We start from the raw sequence: 27,368 nt of genomic DNA on the forward strand, positions 1-27,368 counted from the left end.
AGCAACTGTTGGTCTGATGGACACGACATTTTCACCATAGGAGCGCCTCCTCCTTTAGAATATTTTAATGAGAATCATGACGTCATAGGTCATGTGGTACAGGCGCCATCTTGGAAAAACCGAAAAACGTTGCACCTCTATAGATCCAAAACTGCTGCTTGGAAAAAATTCAAACATGGCTCATTGTAAATACCTCCATATGGGGAATAGATGTTGTTAACGATGATGTCATTGGTGCCATAATTTTGATGTGATAATTCGACAGGGACAACGCTTAGTCTGATCAGTTTGAAATGTATTGAGCGTGATCTATGCAACAATTATATTAGAGAATATAAATTTATGATGTCATCGCTCACGTGGTCTGGCAGCCATATTGGATCAAAGAAAATAAATGTTCAAAAACAGAAGAGTTGGCTCGCAACAAGTTGACCGCAGGGTAAGTATTCTATTAATACCATCTAGTTTTATCACCTATAATGCTTCTTAAGAGACTGCGTAAGATTTGTGGCAAATTGTTTGGTTTTAACACAGTTTATCGTGGGTTTTCAAAGGGAAAACTGGATAGACCTGGCTCTGGCACTTGGGAATTTGTGTCTATTGTTTGTGCATGACTGTCACCCAATATTTTCTTGTTCTATATGCCAAGACCTTGGATCTGGGGTTGACACCCAGTTTTTTTCAAGTCAGGGTGCTCTACAGCCCTTCTCAAAGATATTCCATTACCCCTAAATTTGTATATCTCAAAATATTCAAATATGCATATCTCCAAGTAGTAGTGCTGGAAATATGATCTTTGGTTTCTAATATGAGGTTTTTGACAATGCGAAATAGATTTGCGACATCGCTTATGTCATTGGAGGTGATCTGATTGACATGCATGTGAGATAGCCACAAAAATCGCTGAAAAATAGGGATTTTAACATAATTTCACAGCCTTCCTCATATATAATACTAGCTGAATGCACCCGGCATTGCCCGGGTTCTTTTTGAATGAATGTAATCTTCTGTACTAAAAAAGGAATAAACCGCGGCCTTGCGAAGCAGCGGAGTTTGACTATCCGGCCGCATTTCTAAAATGGTGGGACATCTAAAATGGGGCTAGCCGTCCTACACGTCACACGGATAAAATGTGACCCGGGACGATGGTGGGAGTTTGACTATCCGGCCGCGGCCGCATTTTGTTCATTTACTACTATAAATCAGCTTTTACTCGCGGCCATAGAAGATTGACTACAATAATTCAGCTCAGCTTTTAATTGCGAAATGGGCCCAGCCTGGCTTAGGTGGCCTTGACCGGCCTCGCCACCTAGCCTATAACATTCCCGGGGCCCGTCCCGATATTTATTGTTTCAGAGGTTTCCTCCTATCTTTCACCGTTCAGGAGATTAGCGCGTGCAGCCAAACAAACAAACAAACAAACAAAAACTTTCTTTTCTATATATAATACAATAATATGTAGATAAGATATAGAAGAAGAAGAAGATAATACATTTGGACCCCGATATTCGCGGGTTCTGTGTTTTCACGGTTGATAAAATGCGACCTACCGCTCCATTTGTGGCCCTGTGTTCCACATATTGGTGGTTTTTCACAGACACAATTTTTTCCCACGAGCCGCGAGCATAACAGTTGTAAAACACATCTTCTACTAGCCACGCACCAGGCAACTGAACGTACGCAAAAAAACATCTTCCATGAGCCTTGAGCATGGCCTGCTTCTACATATTCACAGCCCTGTGCTTCACGTTTCACGGCTTTTCTTGGCCACATAAGAATATTTTAGCCGTGCAATAGTGAGCTTCCTGGGATGTCCCACCATTCGCACTGTAAGCATAGCTTTGTGGGATCTCCCACCATTCATACTGTAAGCATAGCTTCATGGGATGTCCCACCATTCACACTGTAAGCATAGCTTCGTGGGATGTCCCACCATTCACACTGTAAGCATAGCTTCGTGGGATGTCCCCCCATTCACACTGTCAGCATAGCTTCATTGGATGTCCCACCATTCACACTGTAAACATCACTTTGCGGGATGTCCCACCATTCACACTGTAAACATAGCTTTGTGGGATGTCCCACCAGCTGCGCAACACGTCATCCCCGGCGAGTTACTGCACAGAGTGAAAACACTTTACCACATCTTTTAGTACAATCAGCAGTTTCTCCATACGGCATCATCTGAGCTGTTAGACAATGAAAAAACTTCACCGAATCTATCATCTGCTGCATAACACGTTATGCTCCGCAAATTATGAAATGAAAACACTTAACTGCATCTACATTGGCTTCAGACAATATTGTCGCGTCCGCAGCTAGTTGTCACCAGCCTTGGACGGATGAACCGAACCAGCTTTAACTCCCGAGGCAATCTCCCAATCTTGTGGTTATGATGCGCGCGGGATGGAAGAAACGTACAACAACATGCATTTTAAGGCCATTTTCCCTGCTAGGGCAGGGGTTAGCCTTGCGGTCCCCATGACAATCTTCTCCATTTTGCCCTATTTTCTGCATCTCTCCTTGTTAACCCCCTTGCCCGCATTTCTTCTTCCACCATCTTTAGCCAAGTCTTTCTCGGTCTTCCCCGTCCTCTACTTCCTTCTACATTCATTTCGATCACTCTTCTCAACCAGTCACTTTCATCCTTCCTCAACACATGACCAAACCATCTCAACCTGTTCCTCTTCACAGCATCAATCACAGGCTCTATTCCCACCATCTTTCGCAATTCATCATTTGTCTTCCTCTCTCTCAACGATACTCCGCACATCCACCGAACCATTCGCATTTCCACCCTTTCCAGCGTTCGTTGCTGCTCTACGTTCATTACCCATGTCTCGCTCCCATAAATCATAACACTTCTCACACATGCAGCATACACCTTTCCCTTCAGCTTCAACGACACTCCCCTCTTCATCAGCACGCCACTCAGTTCCCGAAACTTCTTCCATGCACATCTCATTCTTGCAACCGTTGCCGAGTCTAATCCACTTTCTCCATTTAGCATGTCTTCGAGGTAGCAAAATGTTTTCACACCTTACAGCTTCACGCCATCTCCAAGATCCAACTCAACATTTCCTCCATCTGCAGCTCCCTCTGTGCACACCTTACATTTGAATGTAGCTCCCACACTGGTTCATGACCCTCTCAGACCACTACATTTTTGATGAACCCACTCAGCGCACATTGCACATTGAATGGAGTTCACTCCGACACCCTTCCTGCACACAGCACATGGCCACTTCCCAGTTCTTTCCACCTCACCACATGCTTTACCACTTGCCATTACCTTCGTCTTTCCTATATTCACCTTCAGACCTTTTGTCTCCATACATTCCTTCCACTTGTTCACCTTTTCCTTCAGTCCATCCATACTTTCTGCAATCAACACCAGATCATCTGCATACAACAACTCCCACGGTAAACCCTCCTTTACGTTCTGAGCCAGCACCTCCATCACAGCTACAAATAGTAGTGGACTTAGTACCGACCCCTGATGCACTCCCACCTTCACCTCAAACTCACCACTGTTCCCGTCCTTCGTCCTTACAACTGTGCGTGCTCTTTTGTACATTGCCATTACTACTCCGATCAACCATTCCTCCACTCCTAACTTCCTCAATGCCCATGTCAATACTTCACATGGAACCCTATCGAATGCTTTCTCCAGATCAACAAACCCAAGAAACAACTTCTTCCTCTTCTCCATGTACTTCTCCTGCAACTGCTTCACAATAAAGAGTGCGTGTGTCGTTCCTCTTCCTGGCATAAATCCAAACTGCATTTCGTCGATCTTCACCTTCTTCCTTATCCTCCTCTCCAACACCCTTTACAATACCTTCATTCCATGCTCCAATAACTTTATCGCTCGGTACGAGCCGCACTCCAGAGGGTCACCTTTCCTCTTGTATAGAGGGACGAGGGTACTCAGTTCCCAATCCACTGGAATGCGGCCTTCTTTCACCACCAGATTACAGATCTCTGTCATTCTCTTCACACCCCAACTTCCTGCTGCCTTCAACATATCTCCCACAACTCTCGTCGGCCCTCCCGCTTTTCGACTATTCATTGCTTTTATCGCTTCCTCAACTTCCTTCTCAGTTATCTTCTCTGTCGGTCCTAAAACTGGGTTACTCTCTATGTTGCCATCCCATTCATTCTCTGTATTGAACAGCATTTCCATATGTCGTTTCCATCTTCCTTTAATTCCATCTGGGTCGACAACGATTTGTCCCACTTCATCCTTCAAGCAACTCACCCCCATCACATCACACCTCTCTTTCGCTATCTGCTTTGCAATCCTGAATACCGCTCTCTGACCCTCTTCCGAATCCAAGCTTTCTCCGAACATTTTCCTACATGCCTCCTGCGCCTTTGCTACCTCTTTCTTTGCAGCCTTCTTTGCTGCCTTATAACTTTCATGCTCTGCCTTTTCTACTCCCGTACCCTTCGCCTTCTGCCACTCCTTGAACTTCTTCCTCTTCTCGTCAATCCTCTTTCCAACTTCCTCATCCCACCACCATGTTTCCGAGTGCCTCGTTTGGTCTTTTGTCCATCCACATACCTCACTAACGGCTCCCAACAGACTATCTTTCATTGACCTCCAACCAAGTCCAAATCAAGCTCAACCACATCATCCTCTACCATATTCAGCCTCTCTTTTAATGCCTCCCTTACTGTCACCTCTTTCAACCTCCACACCTTCATTCTCGGTTGGTACTTCACCCGCCGAGCTCTCCTCGCACCTTTCACCCTTATGTCGCAGACAGCCAAGTGGTGCTGTGAAACAGCCTCCTCCCCCGGGATCACCTTTGTGTCCCGTAGGTGCCCCCTATCTCGCCTTGCAGAACAAAAGTAACGTTTTAAAAACGTTAATATTATAGTAAATCTAATCATAACACTAATCTCTTCGTCGTGCCTGCAAACGTACTGGAAGTTAAAATATATCATGATTCTATATATCAAAGAATCTGCAGTTTTGTGCTGTTACGTCATTACGTCTATGATGTCATTACGACGGCTGACTGCAGCGACCGACATTTTAATTTACAAGTACACCCACTCACAACGGGAGTGGCAGGAAAGGGCATTCCTCTTTGGGGTATATAGATTACAGTCGATCTATGGTCGGGTCTAAAAGAACATTGGGTGTGTGTTAATTTACCAAGTTTCTGGTGGAGAGATCGCCAAGTCGTTTAAGCATTCGAGCAAGCACTCCATTCAAAACCGATAAGGAACGGCTGGCTTAGCAAGCGCTAGCTAGCTGCTTGGTAAAGTAGCACACCTCCAACCCTTGTGGGGTATATAGATTACAGTGGATCTTTGCTCAGTTCTGCAAGTAAAACTTACCTCACTGATGTCGGGATTACTCCAAATTTCTTTGTTTAATGTTATAATCAGCATTAGCGACTGTTTGAAAAGCTAATCATGTGTGTTTGTGGTTCATAATATTTTAGAAGCCCGACTACACCGCTGTTAGACTTTTGGTCTTGTTTGTCGCTGATCTACATACTCGTATAGTACCCCATAATGTTAAATTGGAATTTTCCTTTAAACATTTTTCAAAAATAGTTAAAAATGAAATACAGAAATTTTTACTTTACATAAGTATTCAACCCCCTAAGTCAATAGTTTGTGGAAGCGCCTTTGGCAGCGATTCCAGCTTCAAGTCTTGGGAATGTCTGTATCAGCTTTGCACATCTGGATGTAGGGAGTTTCTTCCATTATTCCTTGCAGATTTGCTTAAGCTCCGTCAAGTTGGATGGGGAGCGTCGGTGAACAGCGATCTTCAAGTCGCTCCACAGATTCTCAATTTGATTCAAGCCTTGGCTTTGGCTGGGCCACTCAAGGACCTTCGCGTTCCTGTTCTGAATCCATTCCAGTGTTGGTTTGGCTGCATGATTGAATCAATGTCCTGTTGGAACGTAAATTTTTGCTGCAGTCTAAGGTATTTTGCACTCTGAAGCAGGTTCTCCTCATGGATTTGCCTGTGTTTGGCTCCATTCATCGTTCCATCTATCCCTGCAAGTGTCCCAGTCCCTGCCACTGAAGAGCATCCCCATAGCATGATGCTACCACCACCATACTTCACGATAGGGATGGTGTTAGATGGGCGATGAGCTGTGCTCGGTTTCCGCCAGATGTAGCACTTTGCATTCAGGCCAAAGAGTTCAATGATTATCTCAGAGCACAGAATCGTTTGCCTCATGCTCTCGGTCTTTCACGTGCCTTTTTACACAAACTCTAGGCATGTTGTCATGTGCTTTTTTTTTCTCCGGAGTGGTTTCCATCTGGCCACTTTCCCATGAAGCCATCTGGTTTCCATCTGGCCACTCTCCCATAAAGCCTGGATTTGTGAAGTGCTGCAGAGACTGTTGTCCTTCTGACAGGTTCTCCCATCTCAGCCAAGAAACTCTGTAGTTTTGTCAGAGTGGTGAGTGAGTTCTTCTTTGTCACCTCCCTGACAAAGGTGCTTCTTGCCCGGTTGCTCAGTTTGGTCGGTCGGCCAGCTCAATGAAGAGTCTGCATGGGTAGTTCCATGTCCTTTCCATTTCCTAATGATGGAGCTTACTGTGCTGTTGGGAACTTTCAACACTCTTGAAATTGTTTTATACCTTTCCCCAGATCTAAGCGTCCTCACAATTCTATCTCGGCATTCAACGGGCAGTTCCTTGGATTTTAAGTAAGAGTTCAGAATTGACGAGTAAGTTTCTGCTCTGAAATGCACTGTCAACCGTGGGACCTTATGTAAAAAAATGTGTTTACTTGGGGTATTATGTGTAGATCATTGACAAAAAAAATCTCAATTTAATCCATTTTAAATTCAGGCTTTAACGCAACAAAATGTGAAAAAAGTTCAAGGGTGTGAATACTTTCTGAAGACACTGTAGAGAGCTTGGCAACAATATCGGAATGCAAATTAGTGTAGCTTCCTTAAATGTTGAGACTTGCTACCTTGACCTACTCTTTGTGGTTAATGCTGTCTATCCAATGATGAAAGAAGAGGAGTACCCGATCAAGAGTTGAATGATGAGGATAAAATGCAAACTGCTGATTGAATCATACAATTAGAGAAGAGAAACATGGACAGCAACTGTGAATTTACTTGTAGTTGTTCTGTTTAGTTTTCTCCTTTGTGCTTGTATCATAAGAACAATTTATTTGCACTTTTTCTAGATTAAAGACATCATAGAGGATGATGCATTGATCTTCATCAAAGTGAGGCTTGTGCACGTGACTGCACCATCAGGACTAAACAAAATGATAGACCCAATGGTAAAGTGAAGTAACTTAAAAAGCCAAACCTCGATAACCATGTTATCATGTAAACGATTAAATCTTGCGTTTGTACATGTAATGTGAAATTTGTACATGTGACTTGGTTTACATTTTAATCGTGGTGTTGTTTTTGATCCTGCTTGTTTGCAGGTCCTGAATCGACGTTGTGTGGAAGCCGTTGTTCTCACAGGGTTAGCACTCGGGTGTCGCATCAATCGGAGATCGTATTTTGATCGCAAACACTATTTCTATGCAGACATGCCGGTGAGTTGGTCCACTACTGCTAATACTTTATTCCAGAAACAGTGTTAAAGATGAGGCCACACTTTATTTTTGTAAACAGCGTTGAGGCTCATGCAAGAGCTACAACATAGAATGTTTCAGAAGGTAGTAGAACAAAAGGAACAGCAGAAATAGAGGGGGGAACACATACCGACAGCAGGCATGAGGGACAAAATAGTTGGACAAATAAGGGATGTGGGGAATAATATACATATATTTTTTGTATACCAAGTCGAGGCTCGTGTAAGAGCTAACACAAATAACGTATAATAAAGGGAGTGGGAGACGAGAGGGGGAGAGAGAGGGAAACAACAACAGTAGAGAACAGGGACATCGGGAGATCTGTGGAATGGAGAGGGCTGGGGCGGGGTACACAGGATAAGCAAGATGGACACTACGAGGAATTTCAGGAAAGAAATTGGAATTTGAAAAAGGTGGATTTGGTGTGGATTATCGGGGGTAGAAAAGATCACGGTTTTGGATTTGGGAAGAAAAGAGATTGTGGTGAACAGCTGTTTTGAAGACCTGGAGGGAAGAATGACATTGGAGATAATGTGGAAGTTGGTTCCACGGGTGGGAAATAAGTGGAGGTGAGCAGTGATTCTGGAGTTTCATAGTTTCACCAGAAGGGGTTTGTTGGCATTCCACATGCACCATGCAGAAACCTGAGGAGGTGGGGGTGAGGAGAAAAGAGCATAAAAAGAGCAGAGGGTAAAATACCAGTAAGGAGACGGTAAAAGACAGGAAGACCACCGAGCTGTGTGTGATGTGAAAGTGATGGGCCTGGACTTCGCTTCATCATGGCAGATTCAATAATATTGAAGGCCTTGGTTTCCATGGCAGTCGAGCTGAGCAAGGTGTGAGGCAACAACACCAGCCCACAGAGGTGAGCAGCACTCCATCAAGCTGCGGATGAAGGCGTAAGTCGATAAGATTTCAGGTGTACCAATGAAGGACTTTGCCCGATGGAGGGTGCCACTTTGTAAAGGGAATCAGCTGGCTTTCGAGGCCCAATTAGAAATGCCGGTTGCCCAAGAAAGATCACAACTGATAGTGAGGCCCAGGCTTCGTGACTGAACTTCTTTCAGAGGATTGTTAAGGCAGTAGATGGAAGGATTCGTCAGAATTGGAGGTTTGTCAGACAGTCCTTTTGGAGAAACACAATGCGAGTGGGATATTTGTCAGGATTGAAAGACATATTTCAAGTCGCTGACCATGTTGTGATCCCATCAAGGTCTGCAGAAAGGGGAGACGTTGTTGTCTGCCTATCTAAAGGATGACAGATGTTACTATGTCGGGTGGAATTGTCAACAAAGAAATAGGAGATTTTCCAGAGAGTCAGAGAGATTGTTTGCCTATCTGAAGGATGACAGATGTTACTATGTCGGGTGGAATCGTCAACAAAGAAATAGGAGATTTTCCAGAGAGTCAGAGAGATTGTTGATGAAGATTAGGAATAGGACTGGGCCCAGAACACTGCCTTGGGGCACTCCATCCTTCGCAGGAAGAAGAGAGGAAAGGATGCCTTTGAGCTATACGTTGGTTCCGAGAGTGGAGGACACCTGTATCCCAACAGTGGAGTTGGCCTTGGATGCCATGCCCTACATCCTTTATTTCTCCAAGTCTCCCTCAATTTTTTGCTCAACCACCGTCTCGGATCACCCCCTCCCTCTTTTCCACCCATTCAAAACCATGATGCTTTATACTCCTGTTAACCATCCCCAAGCCAACCTCTTCCTAAGTTTCTATTTTTTTCCTTCCTCAGAGTTCACAGCTGTATGCATCTTCTCCATGCTATGTGTCCTCCCCTTGCTCTCATTCTTCCCCACATCTTCCCCACATAACACCCTCTGGCCACTTGGAGAGCATGTCGTCTACAACCAATAACATTTTGTCTCTAAATGGGTCATCAAAGTCGACATAAATTCTTTGCCATGGCTTGGTTGGAGCAGGCCAAAAGAACGGCACCTGCCGTGGATTGTCAGCATCTGACTGGCATGGAGAGCAACGCCTAATCATACATTCGATGTCCTTGGCCTGACCAGGTCACCACAAGAGACTACGGGCTAGACCTTTGGTTTTAACGATCTGAGATAACTGGCGTGTCGCTCATCTGGACAATGTTGGCTGAACTTCGGAGGAATCGCTGTTCTCGTATCCCACATAATACAACCTTAAGCTAAAGACAGCTCTGATGCCTTAGACACATACGGTTGATACTCAGGTGTTGAATGCAGGTCATTCCAACTACTAGTATAGATTGCCTGTATGACACAGGTGAGCACAGGATCGTGGGCTGATTCAACAGCCATCTGCTTAGCCATGACAGGCCCACACTGGATCTGGCCCAGTGTAAACACATTAACATGATCGGACGGTTCAGATCAATTCCCCTTGCAGGGCAAGCAAGAGAGACCGTCGCAGTTGGCGTGTTTCTCGGCGTCATGGGACTTGCTATCATAGCTGTAGGCAGCGAGGAACAAACTCCATCGTTGTGTCTGTGTTGTTACAGTGACTGGGATACCTAGTTTTGGTTCCATGATGAATTGGAGTGGTTTATGATCAGTCTGCAGGGTGAAATGGTGGCCCAGTAGGTGCTGATGAAACTTTCGCACACCCCAGATGAGGCTGAGTGCCTCCTGCTCGATTTGGGTGTATTCCTGCCCACTGTTGACAGTGTGCGAGATGTGAAACAGATAGGGTGTTCAGAGCCATCTTCCATTTTGTTTGCTCCAATGCTGCTCCAATGCCGTAGGGAGAGCTATCGTATGCCAAGATGACCGGATGTTCAGTCTTATAACCGTATAACCGTATAGAACCGTATAAAGCTTGGTACGATCAAAAACTGCCTGTTCTGGTCTCCATGCCCAAGTGGTCCTCCTTTCTTGGCATCCGACTTAATAGGGCCAATTTAGAGCTCAGGCTGCTCACCAACTTCTGTTAGTACTGTGATATACCGAATAATGAGCGAAGCTGGATTTTATCTTGTGGCAATGGCATGTGCCGAATCACATCTACCTTATGTGGGCCTATGAACACCCCATCTGGCATGATGTTGTGCCCAAGGTACTCCAAATGTTGTTTGAAGAAAGCACACTTGTCTCTATTCAAGCGGAGACCACACGCCTCCAACTTGGTTAGCATTTTGTATTCCTCAGCCGTTTTTCCCACAATGGGTATGTCATCCAGGTAGGATTGTGCAGGAAGATCTACACAAACCTGATCCATAGCTTTCTGGCACAAAGCCAGAGCCGAAGTCATCCCAAAACACATTTGGGTAAATCGATAGGGTCCTTGACACGTGTTGATCGTTAACAGGTCACTACTTCCGAGGGCCATTTCCAGATGAAAAAAATAAGCATCCTGCATGTTGAGTTTTGTAAATAATTTACTCCTTGCCAATTGTGCATATATCTTATTGATCGATGGAAGGGAGTACTGTTCGATACAAAGAGCTGGGTTGACTGCAGCCTTGAAGTCCCCCCATAATTGAACATCACCATTCTGCTTCAGCACCGACGATTGGAGTGGCCCAGTCCTTGAATGGCACCGGTTCAATTACTCCACAGGCCTCAAGCCTGTCTAACTCACCTTTCACACTGTTACTGAGAGCATATGGGACTGCCCTCGGTTTACAAAAACGAGGAGCCATGCCTTCCTTCATGAAAAGTTTGCCCTGTAAATCCTTGAGTTTGCCAAGCTCATTGGAAAACAGCCTTTGATGGATCTGCTACAATCTTTACTCCAACCAACATGGTGTGGTTTGCATAAGGTGAATCGCTGACCAGTCCAACTTCATGTAAATCAGCTAGTCGCGACCAAGAAGGGATGGTCCACTTCCTCGAACCACATATAACTTGAGATTGGTATGTTGGCCCCTGGTAGCTCACTGAGACATCAGCTACCCCAATCGGCTTTATTTTCTCGCCGGTGTACGTGTGGTGTGAGATCCAAACCGATGAGCTTCAGACCGCTCCCTTTACGAGAGGTCTGCTCACTTATGATGGAGACTGCAGCACCAGTGTCGACTTGGAATTTGATAGGATTAGGAGTAGTGTTATTAACCTCCATGTCTACTGTTATTGGTCGAGTCTTTGGCATTCCCACTGAATAACGATCCAACATTGGTTGAACATCTTGACCCGGATCTTCATCGTCGTCCTGGATGTGTACAATGGTTGATGCAGCTTGACAGACACGTTTCAGATGGCTCACTGTCTGACAATTCAACCACACACTCTCCATATAGAGACAAGCATGACATGGAAGTGTTGACCTCCGCGCCCCCAACATGCTGAGTGGGCACCTTGTCATCTGACTGGAAGTGTTGTGACTGTGGTTCACGGTATTCCCTGGTGTGTTGTTTCTTACCGAAGGTTGTTCTCGGAGTCTGAGATGAACCAGACGCCCTGTAGATTCCAGTGCCGACCACCATGGTCTGACCGGTGATGACTCGTACATCTTTGAGGGACTCTTCAACAGCCGATTCGGTTTCAACTGCATTGATGAATATAATGTCCTAGATCTCGATGTGAAGTATCGCAGAAACCATATTATAATCCTGTAAACAAGCAATAAATATCCTTGAGTCTGGCAGGCCGATCATCTGGCTTGCCAGAAAATCAGCTACGCTCTCTCCTGAGGTCCTCATCAAATTGTCGAATTCATACCTCAATAGTTGTGATGATTTGTCAGGCTTAGTATGTTCCTTCATCTTCTGGACAATGGATTGGAACGTCAAGATGTCCTTTCGGCTTGTTGGGAATGAACAAGTCACACAAAAGCCAATACTTGACCGAGGCCAGCGAAGAAAGGAGATTGGCCTTCTTCGTGATTTTGTTGTCCACGCCATTGTGATGAAATAGAACTCCAATTGTTCGATTAAAAGTTCAAAATCGCGCCTCTGAATGCAGGAATCTTATCGTGAATGCTGACTCGATTGTCAGCCATCCCCGTCGCCGACTGTGGTGTTCACCGACCATACGAGTAACGAGAGATGAAACGAGGCCTGAGGCACAAGCATTCAACGTGCTTTATTTCTCGTGGTTCTCAACATGCACTGCCGAACAGTGAGAATTGGTGCTCGTCTGAGGTCCACCTGCTGGCCTTCCTGTCCACAATGCTTCCATATTGGAGAAACTTCCTTCTCATTAAAATTGTTGAGCACTTTCCCAGTCATTGCCATATGAAATCATCCAGGGTGTAACCTTCACCTTCTTTGATGCTGCGCTCCACTCAACTAGGCCTATCGCTATGACTACCTGAAATTGATATTGAAGGGTATGTTGAATGATTATAACCATTATCCAACAACATCGGATGCCTTGTAACTGGCGCAGGTTTCTGTGACACCCTGGTGATGCGACGTCATGTTTGAGCCATATCCATCATGTGTCAGTTGATCTTCAACTCTACTTGTATGAGATGTACTCACCCAATTCTTACCATGAACTGGTAAGAATAGGGTGACTGTCTACAATGAAGACTACCCACAGGAAGCAAATCTTCCCCCATCCAAAACCATGATCTTTTCTACACCCGCTAAATCACCCCTCCCAAAATTTTGCTTCTGTATCCATCGTGTCCACCTCTTGCGTTCTTCACTACCCCTCATTGTTAACTGCATCCCTTGTTTGTCCGTCTCTGTCTAATTTCTCCCTCCGCCCTGATGTTGGTGTTTTTCACCCTTCTCCCTCTGTTCCTTTTGCTCGCTTGTGTCCTGATCCGTTCTGTGTTGTAGCTCTTCCACGAGCCTTGACTATGTATACAAAAAACAACTAAACATCAACATAATTTACCATTCAGAAATCCTCTTCAGAACCTTGATTGGTAATCAGGGTTTTATTTATTTATTTATTTTTAACTGTAAGACCTTTGTTCACAGGAAATCTGAAATGCTGAAAATTAGCAATGCCCTTGTAATAGTGCAGCTCAGGAACTGAAATAGTCACTTGAGAAATTTTTTTTCCCAGCTAGTGAAGTTATTATTTCTGTTTTAATTATTACGTATTGATATGCTTCACCATCACCTCCTTTTTGCAGGCAGGATATCAAATCACGCAGCAACGTGTCCCTGTGGCTGAACGAGGAGTGCTGCGCGTGCCCGGTGAATGGCACGGTAGAGAGAGAAACTTGGGCATTACATGTGTCCAGCTGGAACAGGACAGTGGGAAGTCCTTGCATGATGCAGCTGAAGGCCTCACATTGGTGGACCTCAATCGAGCCGGTCAGACATAAGAATTATTTTCCTACAATGAATGTGTATTTTGTGTTTACCTCGCACGTGCATGCACAAAGTGGGGTAAAGCAATTGCCTCAGTCTGTCTGTCAATCTGTTACAGAGGAACTGCTCAATCCAAATTTAATTATACATTTTAAACATTGTAGAACACGAATCACTTCCAAAAACCTGCAGTTCAGCAGAACTTTGGCTGTTAACGTGGCAAAATGATATGCTATCTCAACCAATCAAATTTGCTGTGCACTCCCCATTGTATCTGTTCCTGCAAAAGCTACCTTCTTGTCCAGTCAACTTGACTCCTAGAGGATGTCTCTTGCTGTGTGAGGTAATTCTAATTCCATACCCACTTCTTCTCGTCCTCTTCCCTTTATAAGCGGTGTGGATGGCACTAAGCTTCTGTCCTACCTTGACCACAATACTCCTCCACTCCCCTCTGTCCTCTGCCAACTCTCTCCACCCTCCAACCACCTCCATCTTACTCATTTTTTTTTCGTATACTCAGTTAAGGCTCTTGTTAGAGCTAACACATAGAACATATAATAAAGGGAGCAGGAGACAAGTGGGGGAGAGAGAGGGAAGCACAATAACAGTAGAGAACAGGGACATCGGGAGATCTGTCGAAGAGAGAGGGCTGGGGGCGGTGTACACGGGATAAACAAGATGGACACTCCAGGGGCTTTCAGGAAATAAAACTGGGAATGTTAAGGAGGTGGGTTTGATGATGATGATGTCGAGTCTCCTCGGGAAATGATGGCATTGCCTTTCTATGGCTGGCACACAAAGGTAAAGTGTGTGGTATAGACAGGGGTCGCCAGTCCTCTCCGTCCCTCTGCTGGCCGTTGGGGAATTCATCCTCTTCCGCCCGTGCTGTTGGAATCAACTGCACTCTCGTCGACCAGATGTGCAGAGCCATCTGCCATTTAAACCGCATGGCTGCGGACCATTACCTGATAGGTACGACACCTTGCCCACAGGTTACCTGGGGTTATGCAAGGCATGGGCATCCATCTCTCTGAGGTATCCGAAGACACCCACATACCCATCTACCCCGGTTTGGGGTAGATTAACTGGGGTAGAAAATATCATGGTTTGGTTGGGGGAAGATAAGAGATGGTAGTGAACAGCTGTTTTAAAGACCTGGTGGGAGAAAAGAGGAATGAAAGAGTGAAGGTGAGCAGAGAGTCTTGATTTTGGAAGTTTCACCAGAAGAGGGTTGCTGACAGATCTTGTGCGACCTGAAGGAATATTTCGGGGACAGAGTACAGACAGAGCAGGGGGAGGTAGGTCAGAGAGGAGTCGGTAGAAGACAGAAAGACCACCAACCTGCCTGCGGTGTTTGAGTGAAAGGCCCTCAGAGTTAGCTTCATCACAGGAGATTCCAATGATTCTGAAGGATTTGGATTCAACAGCGTGAAGCCGAGCTAGGTGTGAGGCACCAGCCCAGAGGGGAGAGCAGTATTCCATCAAGCTGCGGATGAAAGCTCTGCCAATGAGACAGTCTGCAGCCTCTTCACTCTCTGCAGACCTGGACAATATCACAAACTGGTGAAACAAGTGGAACATGTCTTTCAATCCTGACAAATCTCACACTCTCACTTTGTCTCTCCGAAAAGACCATCTGGACAACCCTCCCATCTACTTTCTCAACAATCCTCTCCAAGAAGTTCTGTCACTCAAGCTTTTGGGTCTTACTATCTGCCATGATTTTTCCTGGGAAAACCACATTTCCAAGCTGGCCTCCAAAGCCAGTCGCATCGCAAAGCCACTGGGCATCCTCCGTCATGTGAACTCCTTTCTGGGCACTGTTACGGAGTCCTCTACAATCTCCTGGTCTCGGTAACCTCCGAACCCCGAGAGGAACCCCGGCAGAAAAATATATAACCCTGTGTTGAAAATCAATAGTGAAACCACACCAATGATTATAAATGAACAAACTTGTATTATAAATCTCACACAGGTATAACGGTACAGCAAATGGCCATTAAGAGTGCACTCTATATATCTCTTATATACAGTCAGGTCACTCACGGCGCGGTCAGCGAGTGCAACGACGCTCCTCAATGTCTCTATGACTTTTCCCAAGGCGAATGGGATTCGCTCCAGCGGTCGATGGAACGAAATCCGGTCAAAGCCCGAATCTCGCTCTCCAGTCGATCCCCGAAGCGTGTCCAGTGGGCAAGAGTGCTCTTCCCGCCAAACTGTACAACGGCGCCCTCCAGAGGCGCACCTTCACCGCTCCCTCAGCAAACCGCAACGTAATTGGAGACAAAGTGGTCGCACACACCCATCCCCGGCAGACTGTAGGATGTTGGGGTGAAGATGACACGAAGCAAACCTTCACAGGTGTCCGACGCATGGGGTGCAAGCTGGCCGACGGCTCTGGCTTGAGCCAATCCAACGAGGTGAGGATTCGTCGGAATCTCAGCGCCCCAAATCTGTCTACGCAGATTTCTCCACTCCAGCGAATATTCTTATCGCCGGATGTCCCTTCCAGGAACTCAAAATCCCCTCGCGGCTGTCGGTAAACCTTGCTCATTCCGGAGCGCTGACGTCATGCGTCTTCTCCGACTTTGCTCACGCCGCTTCTTCCTCTTCACCTAATTGTCTTTCCGGTTCGGTATCCTGTATCATTTAAAGTTAGCCTTTTTAACTTTAAATAACTGTTCATAAACAATAAACCTTGGGAAGACAATAATAATACATAGAATCCGAAATCTTTCAAGTGGAGGAAAACCACAATAACGGAAGTTACGAATCCGTAACAGCACACCTGATCTCCTCACCACATACAAGGCTTTCATCCGCAGCTCCATGGAATACTGCTCTCCCCTCTGGGCTGGTGCTCCTGCCTCACACCGAGCTCGGCTTCACGCTGTAGAAACCAAAGTGTTCACAATCATTGGAATCTCCCGTGATGAAGCTAATTCTGAGGGCCTTTCTCTCTCTCTCATCACAGGCAGGTAGGTGGTGTTTCTGTCTTCTACCGACTCCTCTCCGGTCTTGCTCCACTGTTCTGTCTGTGCTCTGTCCAGACTCTCTGCTCAACTTCACTCTTTCGTTCCTCTTTTCTGCGCCTCTGCAACAAACTCCCAGTGGTGCCCGAGTTGTTTATCTCATGTACCCCGTCCTAGCCCTGTCTCTTGCATAGATCTCCTGATGTTCCTGTTCCCTACTGTTGTTGTGCTTCCTTCTCTCACCACCCTTTGTCTCCCGCTCTCTTTATGATATGTGATATGTGTTAGCTCTTATATGAGCCTCGACTTGGTATTCAAAAAAAGAAGAAAACTTGGAACAAGATAGGCCTTAAGACGCTGCCTTGGCGACACCAATGTCTAAAGAAAGGGCAGATAAAGGAACGCCATTTGAAGCTTTGTATTGCTTACTTCCATTCAGAAAATCCATCCATCGTCAAGGGCAGGACCCCAGCTTGCCATGGCAGAAAGTCTCACAATCCTGATTGGATGCCAGATAGTGAAATTATCAGGAGAGGGTACTCTGACGTCTCACTTGAGGATCAGAACATCCATTATTTGCACAAGGAGCATTTCTATATTAGAGTGGACAGGACAGAACCCAAATTGATTAAGGAGCTGGAGAAGACGTAGTTCTTGATGTCTGTTCGGACTATTGACTCCCATTATAATAATATTGTTGTAGATATGAGAATGGTGTTTTTTTTGTGGTAAAATGTTGTTGTAAAAGGTTGTGGTCAAATATCACCCTCCTTCCTCCATTTGTTGTTGTATAAAGGTCAAAGGTCGTGCCCGTAGTTATTTCACAAGCACCCACGTAGCCAATAATAGATTTCCTCCTTGTTGACAGTTATTTCCTTATTCTGTGTAGTAGGGTAAGGCCTTGTCTTCCATTAATTTGACACTCCATTGCACTGCATTAAATAAGGTAGATCCCTCTGACATGGCATCTTCAAAGTGCCAGGTTTGCCAGGTTTGCTGCAATTGCCAACTGCATTTGGGCAGTTTTCTTCATTCGCCATTGCTGCCCTTTGGCTGGGGCTAGCTCGAATCGCCCCAAAACCACCATTAGCCACGAGGTAAGGTCGGGGAAGAAAGGCGTGTCTCCACCTCGTCATAGAGGGGAGGAGTGAACCAGCCCTTGCCGACCAACCCAGAACGAGGGGTTGGCTTTAGAGGGCGGAGAGAGAACGTTTGGGGGAGGTTCGCAAAAGGGTCAAGGGTGGGGCTTATATAACCCGCGGGAGACGCCCCCAGAAGAGTCGAGGAGGGAGGAGATCAGATCACAGACAAGCCTGAAGAGAGTCCTGCGAGTTTGTGAGAGAGGGAGAGAGAACCCGTCATGCCAGACCCCCCACCAGCAGCGTTGGCTCCACCAGGCAGCTCCGACCCGTTACCCCGCGCACACCACAGGATCGGTGGCATCGGCGGCCGTCGAGGTCCAGCCCGACGACCCGTGCGGGATCAAGCTCCAGCCAGCTCCGTGCCTTCCTCCCCCTGCAGCCACCCACCTCCTGCCATTCCTGTCATCATCCTTCGTGTGAGTTTGCTCGTAGTCTGTTTTGTGTGTCTTGTCCTGGGGTATTAATTAAGACTGAATAGGTAAGCTAGAGTTTTTACTGTGTCCTTCTGGTCCGTCCCTCTTTCTGCTTTATTTTATTATCCTTCCTTCTCCTTGGTTTCTTTTGGTTGTAAATAGTAATAAATTATATTCGTATTTCAAACATTTTTTTGTCTTCTTCTTCTTCTTCTTCACATCCGTCGTCTTTGTCTTTTCCAAATTGAATATCTGTGGCACGATTTGGCCCACGTTTAAGGAATCGGGTCTTGGTCATTGTTAATAGTTCGGGCCGCGGCCGCCATCCGCGCGGCAATCCATTAACATCTTATCCGCGGTCCGTAACAATATCATTTGGCAATCTATTGTAGAATAGCATTCAAGCTACATTTCTACGGAATAGCGATTGCTTCTCTTCATGCTGCTGCATAGTAATTGTTAACCTTTTAAACAGTAGCAACACATTGTTAACCTTACAAATAATAGAAACCATGGACGTCGCTCTCGATTGTTTACATTGCATGAATTTAGGTGTTGGACTTATGGAGGTGGTCACCGAGCCAGAACTGACGAGTGGAGCTGAGGCAGCAGCTGCTGTCCAGGAGCTACAACTTATCTTGCGGACTCTTGGAACCTGCCAAGGTATCATGGCTGGTAAGTACAAGTGAATTACAAAAACTTTTGTTATTGTCATTATTAACATCGTCCTACCAGATAAATATAAGACCTGGTGTTGGCTTAGCGGTTATGGTGCTGGCTTTGGATCCTAGGATCCTGAGCTTGAATCCTGGCCGATCGTTGACTTAATGCCAGAGGGGTTGACTCAGCCTGTCATTCCGATGTCGGCAAATTGAGTACCAGCTTGCTGGGATGAATGTGCTGGTGTGTGCCCCGGTTTAGAATAGGTACACCGTATCCCTGTGTGTCGTGAGAGGCGACTAAAGGGTTGGCATCAGAAGGGCACCCGGCCATAAAAAAAACATTGCCTCAAAAGAGAACCATGATGGTTGTCATGGGGCCCGCAAGGCTAACCCCTGCTCTAGCAGGGAAAATTCGAGGAAGTGAAGTTCGAGGAAGTGAAGGGGAATTGCCATGAGTAGACATCGTCTGCATCCCGGACTTCTCAAGATTCCCAATGTCGACAGATGTGGACAGATCATGGGTTGGGTGGAAATATTTTTCGTTAAAGGCACGGAGGAAGGTGGTGCTGAAGGTACGGGGGGGAGAATTGATGGACGAAGCATTTCGGTGCGAAACAAGTTTGGAAAAGTATTCCTTATAAAGAAGAAGAGGAATTAATCGTGCTGAAGATAAAGAAGAAGAGTATATCATTATGAAGAAGAAGAAGAACATGTGTCGTGTTTATGAGTGAGAAGTAAAAAAAGTGAAGCATTTTAAAATGTATTCCAAAGCTTTTAGAATGAGCGTTGCAGAAACTTTTAGAAGTTTCATTTTGGAGATATTGAGAAAAGCAAGATATGAAGAATGAAGGACAGGAAATACAGGGAGATTGAGTTCGTGTTTTGGAATGAAATATATATTTTTTGAGTTGAGGAGAAGGACGAGGGTAAAGTTTAGGAGGCTGAAAGGACAATATTTGGGGGTAAGTCGCCCTTTTTTTTTTTTTTTTTTGTATACAGAATCGAGGCTTGTGAAAGCTAACATTTATTTCACAAACAAATCAACCAGACAAACAAAATATATAAAAAGAGGGAACGGAAGACAAGATGGGGAGAGAAGGGGAAGCACACAAACACAACATTTGAGAGCAGGGTGATGTGTGGGAGCGGGAGGGCTTGTGGGGGGGGGGGGGGTGGGAGGAGTATAAAACACAAGGACACCAAGGACTTCCAGGACAGAAGTTGGTATTTCAAAAAAGTGGATTTGGGGTGAAATTAGCGGGGGTAGAAAAGCTCAAGGTTTTGGATGGGGGAAGATAAGAGATGGTGGTGAACAGCTGTTTTAAAGACCTGGAGGGTGGAGTGGGATTGAAGAGAGTGAGGGAGTTTGTTCCAGAGGCGGGAGAATAGAGGAATGAAGGAGTGAAGGTGAGCAGAGAGTCTTGATTTTGGCAGTTTAACCATAAGAGGGTTGCAGGCAGATCTTGTGCGACCTGTAGGAATATTTGGGGGACAGAGCCCAGAGAGAGCTGGGGGGGGGGGGGGGGGGGAAGGCCACAGAGGAGTAGGTAGAAGACGGAAAGACCACCAAACCTGCCTGCGGTGAGTGAGTGAAAGGCCCTTGGAGTTGGCTTCATCGCGGGAGATTCCAATGATTCTGAATGCTTTGGTTTCAACACCGTGAAGACGAGCTAGGTGTGAGGCAGGAGCACCAGCCCAGAGGGGAGAGCAGTATTCCATTGAGCTGCGGATGAAAGCCTTGTATGTGGTGAGGCGCTCAGGTGTGCCAAGGAAGGACTTCGCACGACGGAGGATGCCCAGTCGGCGACTGGATTTGGAGGCCAGATTTGAAATGTGGTTTTCCCAGGAAAGATCATGGCAGATAGTGAGACCCAAAACCTTGAATGACAGAACTTCTTGGAGAGGATTATTCAGAAAGTGGATTGGAGGGTTGTCCAGTCGGTCTTTTCGGATAGGCATCGTAAGAGTGTGAGATTTGTCAGGATTGAAAGACATGTTCCACTTGTTTGCCCAGTCTGTGATTTTGTCCAGGTCTGCAGAGAGTGAGGAGGCTGCAGACTGCCGATCTGAGGGATGAGGAATGGAGCGACAGAGAGTAGAGTCGTCAGCAAAGAGATAGAGAGGATTTTCAAGAGAGTCAGAGAGATCATTGATGAAGACCAGAAAAAGCACAGGGCCCAGAACACTGCCTTGGGGAACTCCAGCCTGAACAGGAAGAGGAGATGAGAGAAACGCATTCAGGGCCACACGTTGACTACGACGAGGGAGGAAGTCCGCCAGCCATGCGTGGAGATTTCCATGGATACCAAAGGAGGAGAGTTTGGTGAGCAGAGTGGGGTGCCAGACCGTATCAAATGCACGTGATATGTCAAGGGAGACAGCTTTAATTTCCTGTTTGGCATTGAGGACCTCCATCCATTGTTGAGAAAGCAGAAGCAGCATGTCCAGAGTAGAGTGACCAGGTCTGAAACCAAATTGATGATCAGAGATCAAGCCATTGGAGAAGAGGAAAGATTTCATATCTGAAGCAATGATGAATTCCATGACTTTGCTGATAATTGGGAAAAGGCTGATTGGTCTGTAGTTGCTAGGATCTGTTTTTGCACCTTTTTTGTGCAAAGCGGTGATGTTGGCTGATTTCCAAGCAGATGGCAGATGACCTTGAGCAAAAGAGAGGGTGAAGAGAACAAAGAGAGGGAGTGAAAGAGCGGAAGAACAGGATTTTAGGACCCGTGGGCTGATGCCGTCAGGTCCAATTGCAGAATCAGAGTCGAGGGTTGACAGAAACTTTTCCACCTTACAACAACAACAACATGCATTTTAAGGCCATTTTCCCTGCTAGAGCGGGGGTTAGCCTTGCGGGTCCCCATGACAATCTTCTCCATTTTGCCCTATTTTCTGCATCTCTCCTTGTTAACCCCCTAGCCCGCATTTCTTCTTCCACCATCTTTAGCCAAGTCTTTCTCGGTCTTCCCCGCCCCCTACTTCCTTCTACATTAATTTCCATCACTCTTCTCAACCAGTCACTTTCATCCTTCCTCAACACATGACCAAACCATCTCAACCTGTTCCTCTTTACAGCATCAATCACAGGCAATATTCCCATCATCTTTCGCAATTCATCATTTGTCTTCCTCTCTCTCAACGATACTCCGCACATCCATCGAACCATTCGCATTTCCACCCTTTCCAGCCTTCGTTGCTGCTCTACGTTCATTACCCATGTCTCGCTCCCATAAATCATAACACTTCTCACACATGCAGCATACACCTTTCCCTTCAGCTTCAACGACACTCCCCTCCTCATCAGCACGCCACTCAGTTCCCGAAACTTCTTCCATGCACATCTCACTCGAGCAACCGTTGCCGAGTCTGATCCACCTTCTCCATTCAGCATGTCTCCGAGGTAGCAAAATGTTTTCACACCTTCCAGCTTCACGCCGTCTCCAAGATCCAACTCAACATTTCCTCCATCTGCAGCTCCCTCTGTGCACACCTTACATGTGAATGTAGCTGCCACACTGGTAAATGACCCTCTCAGACCACTACATTTTTGATGAACCCACTCAGCGCACATTGTACATTGAATGGAGTTCACTCCGACACCCTTCCTGCACACAGCACACGGCCACTTCCCAGTTCTTTCCACCTCACCACATGCTTTACCACTTGCCATCACCTTCGTCTTTCCGATATTCACCTTCAGACCTTCGTCTCCATACATTCCTTCCACTTGTTCATCTTTTCCTTCAGTCCATCCATACTTTCCACAATCAACACCAGATCATCTGCATACAACAATTCCCACGGTAAACCCTCCTTTACGTTCTGAGCCAGCATCTCCATCACAGCTACAAATAGTAGTGGACTTAGTACCGACCTCTGATGCACTCCCACCTTCACCTCAAACTCACCACTGTTCCCGTCCTTCGTCCTTACAGCTGTGCGCGCTCTTTTGTACATTGCCATCACTACTCTGATCAACCATTCCTCCACTCCTAACTTCCTCAATGCCCATGTCAATACTTTGCGTGGAACCCTATCGAATGCTTTCTCCAGATCAACAAACCCCAAAAACAACGTCTTCCTCTTCTCCATGTACTTCTCCTGCAACTGCCTCACAATGAAAAGCGCGTCTGTCGTTCCTCTTCCTGGCATAAATCCAAACTGCGTTTCGTCGATCTTCACTTTCTTCCTTATCCTCCTCTCCAACACCCTTTCCAATACCTTCATTCCATGCTCCAATAACTTTATCGCTCGGTACGAGCCACACTCCAGAGGGTCACCTTTCCCCTTGTATAGAGGGACGATGCTACTCAGTTCCCAATCCACTGGAATGCAGCCTTCTTTCACCACCAGATTACAGATCTCTGTCATTCTCTTCACACCCCAACTTCCTGCTGCCTTCAACATATCTCCCACAACTCCCGTCGGCCCTCCCGCTTTTCCACTCTTCATTGCTTTTATCGCTTCCTCAACTTCCTTCCCAGTTATCTTCTCTGCCGGTCCTAAAACTGGGTTACTCTCTATGTTGCCATCCCATTCATTCTCTGTATTCAACAGCATTTCCATATATCTTTTCTATCTTCCTTTAATTCCATCTGGGTCGACAACGATTTGTCCCACTTCATCCTTCAAGCAACTCACCCCCATCACATCACACCTCTCTTTCGCTATGTGCTTTGCAATCCTGAATACTGCTTTCTGACCCTCTTCCGAATCCAAGCATTCTCCGAACATTTTCCTACATGCCTCCTGCGCCTTTGCTACCTCTTTCTTTGCAGCCTTCCTGGCTGCCTTATAACTTTCATGCTCTGCTGTTTCTGCTCCCGTACCCTTCGCCCTCTGCCACTCCTTGAACTTCTTCCTCTTCTCGTCAATCCTCTTTCCAACTTCAACATCCCACCACCATGTTTCCGAGTGGTCCTTTTGTCCATCCACATACCTCACCAACGGCTCCCAACAGACTAGCTTTCATTGACATCCAACCACTTTCAAGCTCAACCACATCATCCTCTACCCTACTCAGCCTCTCTTTTAATGCCTCCCTTACTGTGACCTCTTTCAACGTCCACACCTTCATTCTCGGTTGTTACTTCACCCGCCGAGCTCTCCTCGCACCTTTCACCCTTATGTCGCAGACAACCAAGTGGTGCTGTGAAACAGCCTCCTCCCCCGGGATCACCTTTGTGTCCCGGAGGTGCCCCCTATCTCGCCTACGCACCATCAGGTAGTCAACGGTTGTCGTCGACCCACCTGACGTGTATGTAACAAGCTTATTATCCTCTTTCTGGAACTGAGTATTACAAATCAACAAATCAGCTCCATCACCAAACTCCAAAATCCTTTCACCTTCTCCATTTCTCACACCATATCCGTAACCCCCATGAACTCCCTCAAAACCATCCATACTCCATCCCACATGTCCATTCAGGTCTCCTCCCACCACAACAACTTCCTCATCTTTCACGTTTTCCATCAGCTTCTCTATCGCACACCAGAACTTGTCCTTCTCTTCATCGCTTCGACCAACCTGCGGAGCATATCCCGAGATGACGTTCACCAAGAGCTTTCCAATCATCATTTTCACCATCATCAACCTTTCGCTCACTCGAGTCACACTCACCACACTGTCTACAAACTCCTCAGAAAACAGGACACCAACACCATTCACGCCCTCCGGGCACCCTTGCCACACAAACTTGTATTTCTGTCCCTGCCTACCCTTCACCATTCTCACACTGCTTCCCTTCCATCTCGTCTCTTGCACACAACATATGTCCACTCTTCTTCTGACCAATACTTCCACCACTTCTCCTGATCTCCCTGTCATTGTCCCTACATTCCATGTCCCAAACCTCAGAAACCGATCTCCACTTCGGGCTGCACCCTGCCCATATTTACTTGTAATTGTCATGGTTCTCTTTTTTGAGGCAATGTTTTTATGGCTGGATGCCCTTCCTGACGCCAACCCTCTTAGTTCTCTCTTACGACACGCAGGGATACGGTGTACCTATTCTGACCAGGGTACACACTGGGAGACGTTTAAAACATGGAAATTCTGGGGGGGGGGGGGGGGGGGGGCATCACGGCTGTGGTTTAAACATACTCCAACAATATCCAAACAGAACCATGAAAACCATGAAAAACAATCCGGGAAAAGTCTCCAAGCGAGAACATGGATTTGAGAAAGAAGGGGCAGAGGCGGGAGAAAAACGAGATACAGGGGGCGGGGCACAAGCCGAGACGAGGAGGAGAGCGAACAAGCACGTGTCCGGGAGGAGAGAAAGAATCAATATAGAATTATTTGTCTCGGGAGGTGAGGTGAGGGGGAGAAAACAAAATAAAAGAAACAAGCAATACAGCGAAGGAAATAACCCAAACCGACAAAACACCGACGGGGGGAGGGAAGCCCCAAGTCACCAGGCCGCGCACGAGGTACGACCCAGAAAACGATTAATTACACACAAGTTTGCACGAACCACAAACCAACACCAACTAGAAACACACAATAACACGTACACAGCAAAATAACCAGTGGAAATTTGACAAAGACAAGAATGGGAAAACACTCAAACTTCGATGCCGTGGAGAGCTCGAAGCACGCCTCACTCGCCCGAGGAACCGGAAGTTCCAGAAGAACGAACGAACAAATAAGAACAACGAATAAGCGAATAAGAACAGAGAAGGAAATTTTTTTCTTTTATTTTGAGTTGAGATTTTAAACAAAGAAGTATGGGGTGAAAGGCTGGGACAAAAACAGAGAACAAAAGTAATTGCAGCGCAATCGACGAACCGCTGAGAGAAAAACAAATCCTCAAGGTCGGACACGGTAGCCTACTAGGCCTCAGAATATGCGACACTAATTAACCGACGATTTTGTACACATGTATGAAAAATTAACACCGAGAATCTTACTAAAGACACACTATAGGTACACACACCGAAAGATAGATCCAGTTTCGACAAAAACACAATTGTGAAAAATTACTTAACTTCGAAAGCGTGAGCGCATGGACAGCTTCGAAAAGACGAAACCTTTTCCACTTTTCCACACCCCACCCACCCTTTCCCACTTTCACGAATTTGACGCCGATTTGCGCCGATGTAACATCGTGGCAAGTCGTCGGGGAGACGTGGGAGTGTCGTCGATGTAGTCGGGGAAAGTCCTTAGCAGTCGGGAAAGGCCGTAGTCATGTCGTGGGCACTTTTACGTCGTGGCGCTAATTTTGAAATGTTCAAAAATTTTGCTCGGTCTTCATGGGTCGTCATGTGTCGTAGCAATGTCGTAGTGGTGTCGTGACACGTCGTGTAAGTGTCGTGACGGTTCTTGACCATTCGAGGGAAATCGTGGTGTAGAAATCTACCACGATTGAGGAAGATGTGTCTCGATGTGGTACGAATGTTCACGAATGGTTATGGTATAACACGACACCAACACGACACCAACACGACCACAACACGAACCGTTTAAGACAGAGCCACGATGAACGACGAAAATGTGACGTACGACGACGCGGAAGCAAATAAACATGATGTTTCACGATGCCACCACGGGTCTGTCATGGCTATGCCAAGAAATGCCAAGAAATCTACAAGACATGGCCACGATGTACCATGAAGTACCAATGGCCACGATGTACCGATGAGCCATGAATGAACACGAAGTAGCCACGAACCGCCCAAGACACACACAAAATACCAAGATCCGCCAGGATGCTGCCACGGCCAATCCACGAAGCCGCCAAGATCACGTGACCACGCAGGTACGGCCACGAGACCACGCCAGTATATATACCGCCTTGGGCATGGCAGGACCTCAGCGAGGTATTCATTAACTATGACCTCACAGGCCCCGGCACTATTTTACTGATGGTGTTGTGAGCGACTCTGAAACCAAACTGGAGACTCTTGGAGGAATCCCCAGTTGCCATGTAACGCAGTGCTATGGCAATACGTATGCCTGGCTCCAGTGCCTTCCGCATAAAGGTATCTTGCTTCTCGATTCGGCGTCCCAGACGTTGCACCAGCTCATGAAAGAGGTCTGGATCAACACGCAGAAAGTCCTTGTAGCCCGTGCCGTCTTCTAGATGCAATTCAGCCAAAAGCTTCACATACTGTCCATATTCAGGCCTTCGTAACAGCCAAGGTTTCACCCACACTGTCCTTTTCGTAGGTACTTTACGTGGCCTTCTCCGCCGCCTTGCACGTATCAACAGGGCCCGCAGCAGCCAGCAGCAGGCTTTCCTCCTCCTCGATGACAGCCTCTTGAAGTGCTTCTTCGTTTGTGAACATGATGCAGAATGAGAAAACTATGCCACAGCCAATATTTATAGGGCCTGGACGAGCGCGTTCCCACGTGACCGATTACATCATGGTGGCATCGTAGTATG

General features: G+C 46.4%; 1 protein-coding gene across 7 annotated transcripts in view; it reads left to right on the forward strand.

Moving 5' to 3' along the window:
• The window catches only part of GATB (glutamyl-tRNA amidotransferase subunit B), a 173,506-nt gene that overhangs the window by 13,914 nt on the left and 132,224 nt on the right, over nucleotides 1–27,368 (forward strand). For 5 of the 7 annotated variants that reach the window (XM_068114434.2, XM_068114433.2, XM_078777033.1 and 2 more), the window contains 3 exons: nucleotides 7,432–7,545; nucleotides 13,606–13,789; nucleotides 18,866–18,988. In XM_068114434.2, the coding sequence (XP_067970535.2) occupies nucleotides 7,432–7,545; nucleotides 13,606–13,789; nucleotides 18,866–18,988 (421 nt within the window). Of the gene's footprint in view, nucleotides 1–7,179; nucleotides 7,279–7,431; nucleotides 7,546–13,605; nucleotides 13,790–18,865; nucleotides 18,989–27,368 lie in introns of all 7 variants that reach the window. The other 2 variants (XM_078777030.1, XM_078777031.1) reach the window with 1 other exon arrangement.

Source organism: Myxine glutinosa, chromosome 4 (genome assembly GCF_964187855.1).
Source record: "Myxine glutinosa chromosome 4, kmMyxGlut1.1, whole genome shotgun sequence".
NCBI classification, from domain to species: Eukaryota; Metazoa; Chordata; class Myxini; order Myxiniformes; family Myxinidae; genus Myxine; species Myxine glutinosa.